This window comes from Anas acuta, chromosome 1, assembly GCF_963932015.1.
Source record: "Anas acuta chromosome 1, bAnaAcu1.1, whole genome shotgun sequence".
NCBI lineage: Eukaryota > Metazoa > Chordata > Aves > Anseriformes > Anatidae > Anas > Anas acuta.
The window spans coordinates 162,575,697-162,587,242 of record NC_088979.1 but is presented as its reverse complement, the minus strand read 5'-3'; the positions used below and the strand labels follow the sequence as shown (position 1 = coordinate 162,587,242).

Sequence of the window (11,546 nt, the reverse complement as noted above, 5' to 3'; positions counted from 1 at the left end):
CAATACTATAGTTTAAAAGAAAAAAGGGTGGCTTAAAGGAAGAAAAAAGGAGTTTTAAGGGACAAACGCCCACTGGCAGGGCCCCGTGGTGCTCAGCGCTGCCTTTTCTGTGTGCCACGGAGGGGCCGGCGACGCACTGCCCTCAGGCCGGAGCTGGCTCTGGGGAGACGGCTTCCTCCTCCTCCCCCTCCCCGTGTCACCCCAACCCTGCGGGGACCCCCGTCGTCCCGTGTGTGCCTGTGTGTGTGTGTGCGCGTCCTTAGCTTGCCGTGGGGCTGAAGGGTTTTTAGGTGGCCACGGGGCGAACACGGGCGCGCCTTCCTCCGGGCACGCCCTGCGCCAGCGCCTCGGTGTAGACAGGGTCTGGTACATAAAGCACAAACCCCTTGTGGTCCCTAGCCAGGTGGGCTGCTGCAGCCCGGGGGGAACAGGCACCGGGGGCTGCAGGACCTGGCTGCGCTGGCCACGACAAACTCTGATTATTTTTATTATTATTCTTTTTTTTTTTTTTTCCCTCCAAAATAAACGACAACCCTAGACTCGTTGGTGTTTTTACAACTCTGGTGTGGTTCCCGCCTGTCTGACCTTGTGTCAACCTTTGTAACATTGGCAATAAACCATTAAAAGTGACTTTCCCTTGAGCCCTGCTGGTCCTGCCTCTTTGTGTGAGTGTGCGGGGTGGGGCAGGGGACCTGGGGCGCGCCGGGCTTTCCCCAGCAGGCTCACCGCACCCCCAGCCCGCGTCTCACCCCAAATTCCCTTCCTGCACCTCACCTGCACCCACACACAGCGCGAGGGCACAGCAGAGTCCATGCAAAGCACACGCTCCGACAGCTGCACATTGTGGCTTTAATAGGATTGATTTATATATATATATATATGTATTTAATTAAATTATTCCTCATTTAACAGTTGGTACCAGTCAGACAGGGGCCACCCTCCTCACGCAGACACAGAACCGTACGGCAGCACAGCCCCCGCCACGGGACCCACCGCATCCACTCGCTCACACACACAGGTGGGAGAAACCCCGCGGGGTCACGCTATGGGACAGGCGTGTGGGGGCACCTCGCTGCCTCTGGGAAACCCCAAATAGCCCAGCCAGAGCTGTAGCAAGACAAGCAGGTCGCCCCCCTCGCTCACAGCGTGATGGCCCCGAGGTATCTCCACAAAGAGGTCGCCTCAGCCCCCAGGGCCACCACGGTGTCCTGCACCTTCAGCAGCACCGAGCTCTCCAGAGACCTGCTGACTTGGAATAGATTTACAAGGAAAAGAAACCAAACCCAAACAATCAAAACCAAACACCCAAACATAACCTGGTCCTCAGCGAAAGCGAAAGCGGAACCACAGATGATTCCTCCACGAAGGTTGCAGGGGAAGGGCCAAGACAGTGGCCTGTGAGGAGGGTCCCCTGCATTCAGGCTTCTCCAACAAGGTCCCCTTCTCCCACACAGATCTCGTCTGTGCAGAGAGAAGAATTTGTGCATTTGTTGGGGATTTCTGGACGCCAGGCAGACCGCTGCACTCCTGCAAATCTGGTGCACCACAGACCCGACGTGCTGAATGTAAGAGGGCACCCCGGCTGTGCTGGGCTCACAGCGCCCTGCTCGTACCACTACAGCACCAAATCCGCTCGGGGCTGTGCCCGGGGCGATGTGGGAGCACCAGGCGCCTCTCCTGAGCAGCTTGGTCCCGTGGTTGAGTGGCAGCAGCTGGGAAACTTCCCTCTGCACTCCAGACCCCGGGTGGGAGGCAAAGAGCAACGGGACTGCGTGGATGGGTGCAGGGTGCAAGGAAAGGGGGTGAAAAAACGAGAAAACAGGAGCATGGGGCAGCCACAGGCTGGTGTCAGTGGCTGTGACACACCGGCAGGGAGTGGCGAGGGGCTCCTAAGGGCCGGGAACAAAGGCTGAGGTTTGGGTTTGCATTGGTGTCGATCTCCGTTCGCACCGGGAACTGGATTTGGTGTGTCCCGGTCCGCACGGACACACAGATGGGAAGGCAGCACCAGAGGTTGCCCAGAGAGGTTGTGGAGCCTCCTCGCTGGAGGCCTTCAAAAGGGGGAGCTCCCCGTCCCTCACGAAGCTACGCAAAGGGGGAGATACGGGCGCTGCACCTTCCCTCGTGCAGGAGCGTGGAGAGAAACAGCGAAAAAAAGAAGGAAGAAGGAAGGGGAAGGATGGACGGACAGACAGACACACACATGGCTATGAATGGCCCCTTGCCACGCGCCCAGGTCCCGCAGGCAGGTGCTGCTGCCCCCCGGGGCCCAAGCTGGCAAGCGAGCAGTGTTGCTGGCGGACGGACTGCCTGGTCCCACAAACCTCAGCCAGGAGCGGGGCGCGCCGCAGGGCTGACCAGCAGCGGCTCCCTTCCGCGCGCCCACCCGCTGGCTATCTCCCGACCAGCTCTGGAAAGTGTTTTTCAGTCCAACCCTGAGCAGATTCCTCAAATGAAGGTGCTTTTCCTCGGGGGGGAAGGGGGAGGAAGAGGGGGATTGGGCGGCCGTGCCCCGGCAGTCAGTACTCGTTAGCTCGCTCTGGGAAGAAGATCTCGCGGCACCGCTGCACCGTGTCCTGGGGGGACTGGACGCTGTGTCCCACCGTCCGGGGGTCGTCGTAGATCTCGTAATCGTTCCCTCCCTGCAGGGGGACAGAGACCAGGGGCAGCGTTAGCACCTCTTCCGTGCCATGGGAGGAGCGAGCAGGGAACGGATGGGGAAGGTGCTGGACCCGCTCGCGGCGCAGTGCCGCAGAGATGAATTTCTGCACGACCCACGTGAGAGCATCTCCCCCTCGTGCACCACTAGAGGTCTGTGTCGGCCTCCGGCAGCAGCCGTGCTGCGGGCAGCCAGGCCCGGGGAGGGGAAGCAGCAACCATGGGGTGTGTGGGGTGCACTCACCGGGGTGGTCTCGTTCCCGAAGAAGTGGATGGTGTCAAACCTCTCGTCGTCCAGCACGTTGAGGCAGTAGCGCTTGTCCCAGCCTTCCGGGAAGACGTCAAAGCTGATCATGCCGCCTGCCAGCGGGAGGGGGGGCATCAGTGACGTGGTGGGGACAGGGTGGGGGGTCCCCCGCCCCGGGACAGGGCTGGGCGCGAGCGGGGAGCCCTCCCTACGAGCCCTCCCCACCAGCTGTGCCCTGTGGCTCTGGCACGGAGCTGGGAGGGTGGCAGATGCTGTTCCCACAACAGCAGCCCGAGGGACACCAGCACGGTGACACGCAGGCACCAGGGGAGCTGGCAGGGGCTGTAAGAGAGGCACCGGCTGAAGGAGATTTGGGGTTGCACCCCACAGAGAGCATCGGCGTGTCCTGCGTCCCCACAGGGGGCAAAGCACCTTATCGGAAACTCTCCCACTCTCTTTCTTCACAAATAATAATCCTGCCTCAAACGGGAGGGGGGTGAGCTGGCAGCTACCCACGGGGGAAGATCCCTCCTGGAGGAGAGGTGCCAATCCCCCAGGCTGCTCAGGAGCACACGTACGATGCCGTGCTCCTCTCCTCCCCGGCTACCTGAGATGTCCCTGCTGCTTTGGGGCCCTTCCCCGATGCTGGCCCCGCAGGCAGAAGGAGCCTCTGCAGGACAGGGTGCCCCAGGCAAGGCTCTGCAGTACTCAAGGGAGCAAGAGCCCTGTGAGACCAAGTGTCCCACAAAAGAGCAGGAACTGAACTTGGTTGCCCATTTCCCAGAACAGAACACTGTCCTCATTAAAAGCCTTCCCTTTTTTGTTTTTTTGTCTCCAAAGCCATTTACCTAGGAAGAATGCTGCATTTCGTTGTGTGCTGTCCTTTCTAAGAGAGCTGGGCAGCACGGAGGGCTCCTGATGCCAGCTGGAATGGGTAAGGAAATCGGAGAGGGGAGAGAGGGCTGGTGTGGGGACACCAAGCACCTCGTCTAGGCAGAGCATGGGCCCAGGGAGCTGCAGCAGGATCTGCGTCACCTCGGGCTGTGGCAATGCTGCAGGCAGCACAGGGTGCACTCAGTAGGGCACTGAAGGGAGAGGCGCTCAGGATGAAAGCCCACCTACCTGTTCTGTGGAGGGTCTTCTTCTGGCCTCAGCCCCACCCCTCAGCTCCCCTCATTTCATTTTCCAACCCCTGCTGAGCAGATTCCCAAGGCTGCTCAAGCCCCAAGCTCCTTCAGCTCCTTGCCTTTGGTAAGCTGGCTGTAAAAGCGCGCCTCCACCCCGAGGCATGGCCCTGCAAAAGGCACAGGGTGGCAAACTCCCTGCCTTCTGGCAGCTCTTCTGCCAAGGAGAAAGACGTTTCCCTAGTAGCCAGCCTCCCAAACAAAACTCCAGCGCTGAGAAACACGAGATCCCTTCCTCTCTTACACCCCTGCATTCCTCCAGGAGCCTGTGCAGAGGACTGAATGTGCCTGGAGCTCTGCTGGCAGCCCGGCTGCTGCTGCTTGAGCCAGAACAGACCTCCTGCCTGCGCAGGGGTGGGCTCAGCACGGCTAACTGCAGGCAGGCACAGACAGCGTCACGGGACAGAACCCAGTTGGTCTGGATGGTTCCCAGAGAGGAAAATCTACAGCACGGTTTATTCTCTGCCATCGACCTGCTGCAAATGCGAATGTGACGCCCTCGCAGCGGCTCTCCAGGAATAGAAGCTTGCTGAGCTCTCACCGGGGGCTCCCTGGGGAGCACAGCTCCAGCCCTCACCCAGCCGGGCCCCCGAGGAGAACAGCCTGGATTCCTGCTCCCCTTTCCATGATTTTAAGGGAAGCACAATAAAGAGGCCAAAGCACAGCCAGGGAAGCCGCCCCTACTCACCTCGGGAGAAACGCAGGCCCTTGCCAGCAAACTCCCTCTGCAAGGCTGCCACAAACTTCTCCCGGATCCGCTCCTTCTGCAGAGGAGAAGAGGAAAGAGAAGGTTTGAGTAATCAGATGCTGACACTACCGAAATACACCGTAAGCTGTCTCCTGGGCAACTCTGGCTCATCGCTCTGCTCTGATCACTCTCCCGGCTTTTCTGAGCCCCTGGAACAAGGGAACTCCCCATGCTCTTCGGGGTCCTGAATGGGCGTTGTGATCTGACTGCCATCAGTTCCCTCCTGTCTGACCCTCTCCTCCTGGCTGCTTCAACACCCTTTAACCAGCTTTCACCAGTCCTGCGTGATGCCTGCCTACAGACACCAGCTCAGGGCAGCTCCAGCAGGCTACGGGGAGCAGCAGATCTGCCCAGCATATTTGCCATGGCTCTCCCAGTCTAAAAAGCCCCTTACTGCCAGCTCCCTTATGGATGGGAGAGAGGGAAAAAGACGACAGCTGCTGGTGAGCTAGGCCTGGATGTTTAGGGCTTTTTCTGAGGCTTGAGGTGAAATTCTACCTTTGGTTACTGCAAACAAGGAAACAGCCTGTGAAATACATGTTTTATTCCCAAGGGGCCTGCCACAGCACCAGGGATACTGCTGGCAACCCCACTGCCCTGGCAGACCCCAACTAAATCAAATTCTTCCTTTTATTTATGTCTCTTCTTGGGTTTTCTGCCTCGAGTCCTGTCTCCACCTTGCTGCCTGCTTTACTTTGGTGCACAGCTTGTAGCTGGGCTCCCTTCTCCCCAGAAGGGGGAAGCACAGGAGACCTGAGATCTGTGAACAGCACAAAACCACCAAAAGGGAGGGTGAGCCCGAACGCAGCCCGTACCTTGTCCAGCTCGGAGAACTCGATTCGCTCCTCCGGCGTGCAGCTCCGTCCGATGGGGGAGATGTTCAGCATCCCGTTGCGAAACTCAATGAAGGTTCCTCTGTGTGTGGGCAAGAGCACGAGGTTACTGGCGGGATTTACAGGGGCTGGGAGAGAAATAAAAAGGCTTTTCCAGGGAAACGGCTGCTCAGTGAGGCATGCAGCATCCGCAGAGACATGCAGGAGGAGAGGAGCCGTGCCCACTCATGGCTCAGTGTGAGCTTCAGCTGTGCACGAGCTTCTAAGGTTGCCCAAGAGCCCCGTTTCAGCAGGCAGAGACCAGGCTTCAACAGCTACTGAAGGTCTCCAAGGGATAGTTTAATAAAAAGACTGCAAGAGAAGGGGAACAAACAGTTACTGTGCTCTGGAAACGGGCTGGAAACGATGGGCTTAGGTGAGATAACAGGAGGCATTTTGTGATGTTGCAATAGCTGCAAGGACTGCTGTCGCCGGGACTGGATCAACCGCCTGGCAGGACTGTGGCATCTCCACCCCTGGAGGCCTTTCAGAGAAGTTCCCTGCGTTGGTCTGTGTGAAGCTGGAGGAGCTTGGGGCAGTGGGAAGGAGCAGGTCAGCGTAACGTGTTGCTGATGCTGGGCAGCAGGATCAGGCAGGCCCCTGCAGGGCCTTCACATCCCCCCTCTGCCACCTGCACCTTGGGCTGTGATTGCTATCGCAGCTTGCACAAACAGGGCCCAGCTCCCTGCCTGACACCCTCGCCTCGCACTGACACTACTGCTCTGCCAGTTCCTTGGTGGGCTGGTCCAAAGCACTAAGCTGGCAAAAAATCATCGATTCCCGTTCTTTTCTCCTTTTTTGCTGGCTTATCACCTCAGAAGAGCGCACCGAGGCTTCAGACAAGTACCAGCACCGGTGCACGGGAGGGGCAGGAACAACGCAGAGCGAAACAGAAGCCAATCGGCAGCACTGCTGATTCGAAAATAGATCAAAACTCTTGAGGGAACCTACCCGGAGCAGGAAGATCCCCTTCCTTGTCCGGTCTGAGGAGCCCTGAGCTCCCTAAGCCTCTAACGTCCCTCCCAGCCGTCTGCTGTTTCTCTGTGATAAAGCGCTTACCCCGGGGGAGAAACTCTCCCCCTCCTGTCTCGTAGCACAGAGCAGAAGTGCCTGCGGAAAGGGCACGTAGGCAGCCGTGCCTGAAGCCTGCGGACAGCATCCCTGCAGCACCGAGGGTTTATGGCTCCATGCCCAGGGCCAGGACTCGGGAGACGTGGGTTAAAGTCCTTGCTTTGTTAGAAATCCCACAAGCCTAAATCCACAGAGGCACTTGGGAGCTGAAACCTCACTGGGTTGAGCAACCAGGCAGCCGTGAAGCAACCAAACAGCCCTGAGGGATCTGGGTCCCAGCCCACGGTTTCAGGGGCATGTTTAGCCAGCGCTCCTGTCGCAAGGAGCCACGCTGGCCCCTCTCACCAGGGCTCACGCTGCCACGCGGTGACTCACATCAGGAAACCCATCTGGATCACAGTTTAGCAACTTTTCTTTCAGCACCTTAATTTCAAGCAGACCGCTCGCCTCGGGTTCACCATACAAACACTGGTGCTGACACGAGGGGGAGAGCAGGAACAAAACAGCCAGAGGCGAGGGGAGAGCAGAGCTGCTGGGCAGTGCTGGCTTCAAGTGTTTGTGAAACCGTGCTCTGAGGGGTGGTTTGACATTACACCCAGACTGGTTCAGCTGCAGGCTGTCTCTGAAAGACGTCCTTCTGCTCTCCCCTTCCGTGTCATCTTTTTTTCTCCTCTTTTTTTTTTTTTTTTCTGCTGGATCCAGCAATGACATGATAACGAGCTGATCCAATGGAAAACTACCCTTTTCTTTCCTCGCAGCAGACTAGTTTTCCTACAGACCAGATGTACCAACCCAACTCACCCTGTAACAGCAGGATCTCATGATGAGGAAGCAAGCAGGAACACGTGGTTGACTGCAGAGCATGGCCAGCCCCGTTACTAGAGGCTTCTAGTGACTTTAGGTTAGACAGAGCACGAGACTGTGTGCTTAGACTCTGCACCTCTGCACCTTAAGATGTTAAGAGCTGTTTTTTGTCTGTTTGGAATCTCATACGACCAGTGATAATTCCTGATGCCCTGACCAGCATCTAGCTGTTACCACTGCCTTAAATCAGGTGCATGCAGTAGCTGTACTCTGCTTCTGAAGGAAGAAAACCTGAGGGGGAAAGCACAGGCATTAAGCTAAAAACCAGTTCAGACTCTCCAGAAGAAAGGCCCTCCTAGATTATTTGCCTACAGTGCCCAGCTCAAGGGGGCAGCGATCCTATACAGGGTCCCTAAATACTACAGTAAAACCTGGAGCAAAGACAAGCTCAGTAGCTCAGCTGTTCTTACAACAGCTTTGGGGTCCACAGCTCCCTAGAAATCAGTGATACAACAGACATTTGCACAGGGTCAGTCCTTTACCGTTTCTTGGGCAGTTTCAGCAGCGCCATGTAGTTGAGACAGAAGTTGATGAGATCCTGCAGCAGCTCCTCTCCCAGGTGGTCCTGGATGGCCTGCGGGAGGAGAAGGGGAGTGAGGGAGAAGCAAGAGCACACACAAAGCTGAGGTTCCTGCTATTCTGTCAGGAAGAAAGGACCACAGGAAAACGGCAAGGCTTTTTTGGACTAGGCCTTTCTACCAAACGTGGATGGTATGCAGTGAGGGGACCCTCAGACAGCAGGAGTGGGTCAGTTTTTCCTGTTTGTTGCTTGGCTCTTCTGCCCCACACAAGCACAAACCACTGAACCTGGCGCTAAGCAGCTGCCACGGCTGCAGTGGCCCTTGGACAACCATTAACCCAGCGGCCACGTGACAGGTGGGGGAGCGCAGGCTCTGGCCCCTGTTCCAACCCAAAAACACGAACAGGAGGAGTGGGACATCCAAATCTGGCTGCTGGGGAGGGAACACGGGGCTGCCCACCTGCATGCAGCCACCCTGCTCCCTGTGGCGCTCAGCAAGGCGGGCTGAGGAGGCAGAGCTGTGTTTGCACGAGGAGCCGGCCTACCTGCTTGGAGACCAGCCGCCCGTTCTTGTACTGCACGGTGCCATTCTCGGCGAAGACGTAGTCAAACTTACTGATGACTGAAAGGGAGGAAAAGAAAGAGAAAAAACAGATGCTGCTTCAGCCCTCGGCTAGGAAAAGGGGCCAGACAGAGAGAGAAGAGCTGGCTGGGTCCAGGACCCAGCATGTTTTCCTCCAGGTGCCTTCACAGCACACAGGCAGCGACCCTCAGAGCTCGGGGCGTGCGGGAGCAGCCGCTATCTGCGGCGGGCAGGGGGGCAGCTGACGCAGACGGGGGGAAGCGACCTGACTGGGGTCACAGCCTGAATCAGTGGCAGACGGCAGATAAGAGCTCCGAGATGTCAGGCTTTCAGCCACGTGCGCTGCCGGGGTGCTCCGGTGATGCAGTTGTTGGTTATCTAACGCCGGGCCCTCCTGGCAGCAGTAAACAGATTGCTGCTGACTCAGCCACCGGCGCCGCGCTCCCCCGAGCCACGCAGCCCATCGCTGCTAATGAGGCAGAACGGAGACCTTAGGACCAGGCTGCGTGCTCGCCATCGAGCTCGGCGATGGCAAACAAGGCGGAGGGCGGACAAACAAGGCTGCCCGCCCTGCCCTGCCCTGCCCTGCCCTGCCTGCTGCCCCATCCTCTGCCTCACGCCCTGCCCGGGCTGGCGATGCTGTGGGTGCGCTGCCAGGCGGCTCGGGCAGCCTCTGCTCACATCCCATGGCAGTGGGAAGCAGCCTTCGAGCGGCGGCTCCTAGGGCACGTCCAGCGACCCTACAAGCGGGTGTGGGGTCCCACTGCTCATCTGGGGCACGCGTGAGCCCCCGAACCTGAGCGGTACCCCCGGGCTCAGGGCCGAGGAAGCGGGTGGGCTCGCGGGCTTCTCACCTTCGTCGCCCTCGCCCAGCTGCTCGGCGATCTTGGAGTAGTCGGAGCCGCCCACCACGCCGATCTGCACCCTGCCGCGCAGCTCCTGCAGGAACCGGTCCACCTCGGGCTCGATCTTCTGCGGGAGCAGGGGGGGGGTGCCCGGGGTCAGCCCGCGGGGCCGAAATGGCGGCCGGGCAGCGCCCACCCCCCCCTCCCCCCCTCACCTCACCTCCCTCCCGGCGGCTCCCCCTCACCTGCCGGGCCGGTGTCAGGGTCCCGTCCACGTCGAAGAGGCAGAGCACCCGGCCCCGAGCCGCCGCCATCCCCGCTGCCGCCCGCTGCCAGCCCGCCCGGCGGCCCGGGGGCGGCCCGGGGGCGGGACCGCGCCGCGGCGCCATCTTGTGGCGGCTGAGGGGGGCTGAGGGGGGTGAGGAGGGCTGGCAGGCCGCGGGAAGCTGGTCCAAGGGGGTTTTGGGGTTGGTTTTAGGATTGTGGTACTTTATGGGGTTTGTCTACGTGCAATCACACATATCTCTCTCTTCTGTGCGGCGCAGCCATGCCCCATCTGCCTCAAGAGACAGCCATGCAGTCAGACACACAGCAAACTCCCGGTGCCCATAAACACAAGCCATTTCTTGTTTGTAAGGCACAGCACGGTACAAAGACAATACGTCCCCTGTCTGACTGGAGGAGACACGGTGCTGGGAACAACTGCAAGCTCGCTCCCCTCATGGCCCCAGAGATGTGGCAGCACTTCGGTTCTCTCCATAGCCCATGCTGCCCCTCTGGTCTGTCCTCCCAGCTGCTCCCTCAGGGCATCCCAAACCTTGTGCCCAGCCTCGCAGTTATTTCAGGCCAACCTGCCTCCTGTGAGGACTCCAGGACACCACCATCGCTCTGCAGTCTCTTGGCTGACCTTGTGCTTGCACAAGCTGGGTGCTCACCCCTTCACCCAGTTGGACTCAAAACATCCCCCTGCACATCCACATCTACACTTCATAGCACAGCAGGAGGAAGAGGGCAGGCTCTCAGCCACATCTGGGTCTGGATTTAATAAAAAGGACGTGGTCCCCACTGGGATCTTTGTGTTATTCTCAGTGTCTGAGGCCAGTGCAGGCTTCTGCTGCAGAGGCCGCATGTATGGGCAGCTTTCCCCTCGGGCACCCAGCTGAGGCTCATCTTCCCACTTGGGGCAGGAGACAGCCACCAAAAAGGCCCCTCCGTGGGACCTGACCCCCTCAGCTCCCGGGGAGCAGGAGCAACTCCGTGCTGCACAACGCCCCAGCACTGCCGCCCCGTGGCACTTGCCGGCATCAGGAGGGCCACCAAGGCACCGCTCCGCCTCGTTTTCTGCACGCCTACAGAAAACGCTGGCTTTAAGCCAGCGGTAGAGCTTTCCAAAATCTGACCTACCTGCTGTGCTTTCTCCAGCTTATTATTTCCGCCGTGCTGCTTTACGAAGTCTTTTCAAGTCTACAGCATGCCAAACCACCTCCCTCAGCACCTTTATGGCCATTTACCGTCAGCTGGGGAGGGCCTGTGCCACTGTGGTTTCCCCAAGAGCACAAAAATCACCTGGGTTAGCTCTGAGAACAAGCCACTGCGGCTGTCCCAGTTATTTAGTACTTCAGAGAGCTGCTTAGCTCCTCCCTTGATGCATTCCCTTGCTTGCGACTTGGACAGCAGCAGTTGTGGATGAAAGCAGGTATTTTGGTCCAAGTTTTGACCGTGTCTGTGAGCACTGTACATTATGACTAGGGCCGCTATTATGGTCAGCATCTCCCCGTTGTACTCACTCCCAGGTATTTTACCCGGGGCTAATACTTGAAAGTAAACCAGCCCCCCATCTGAAGAATAGACCAAAATGACCACAACCATTAAAGCCCCTTACCCTACTAAACCCACACAGATTGCTGTACAAACAGCAAGCTGTGTGGCTCAGCACATGGATGTCATCAGTAAG

General features: G+C 58.6%; 1 protein-coding gene across 1 annotated transcript; it reads right to left on the bottom strand.

Moving 5' to 3' along the window:
- Positions 1–829: 829 nt before the first annotated feature.
- PMM1 (phosphomannomutase 1) lies at positions 830–9,997 on the bottom strand. The gene is made up of 8 exons (XM_068669050.1): positions 9,838–9,997; positions 9,602–9,719; positions 8,710–8,786; positions 8,127–8,218; positions 5,653–5,752; positions 4,778–4,853; positions 2,903–3,018; positions 830–2,642 (listed from the first exon to the last, which is right to left on the bottom strand). Exons 1-8 carry the CDS (start codon positions 9,979–9,981, stop codon positions 2,520–2,522), a joined length of 846 nt encoding a protein of 281 aa, XP_068525151.1. The 5' UTR covers positions 9,982–9,997; the 3' UTR covers positions 830–2,519.
- Between the last annotated feature and the right edge of the window lie 1,549 nt (positions 9,998–11,546).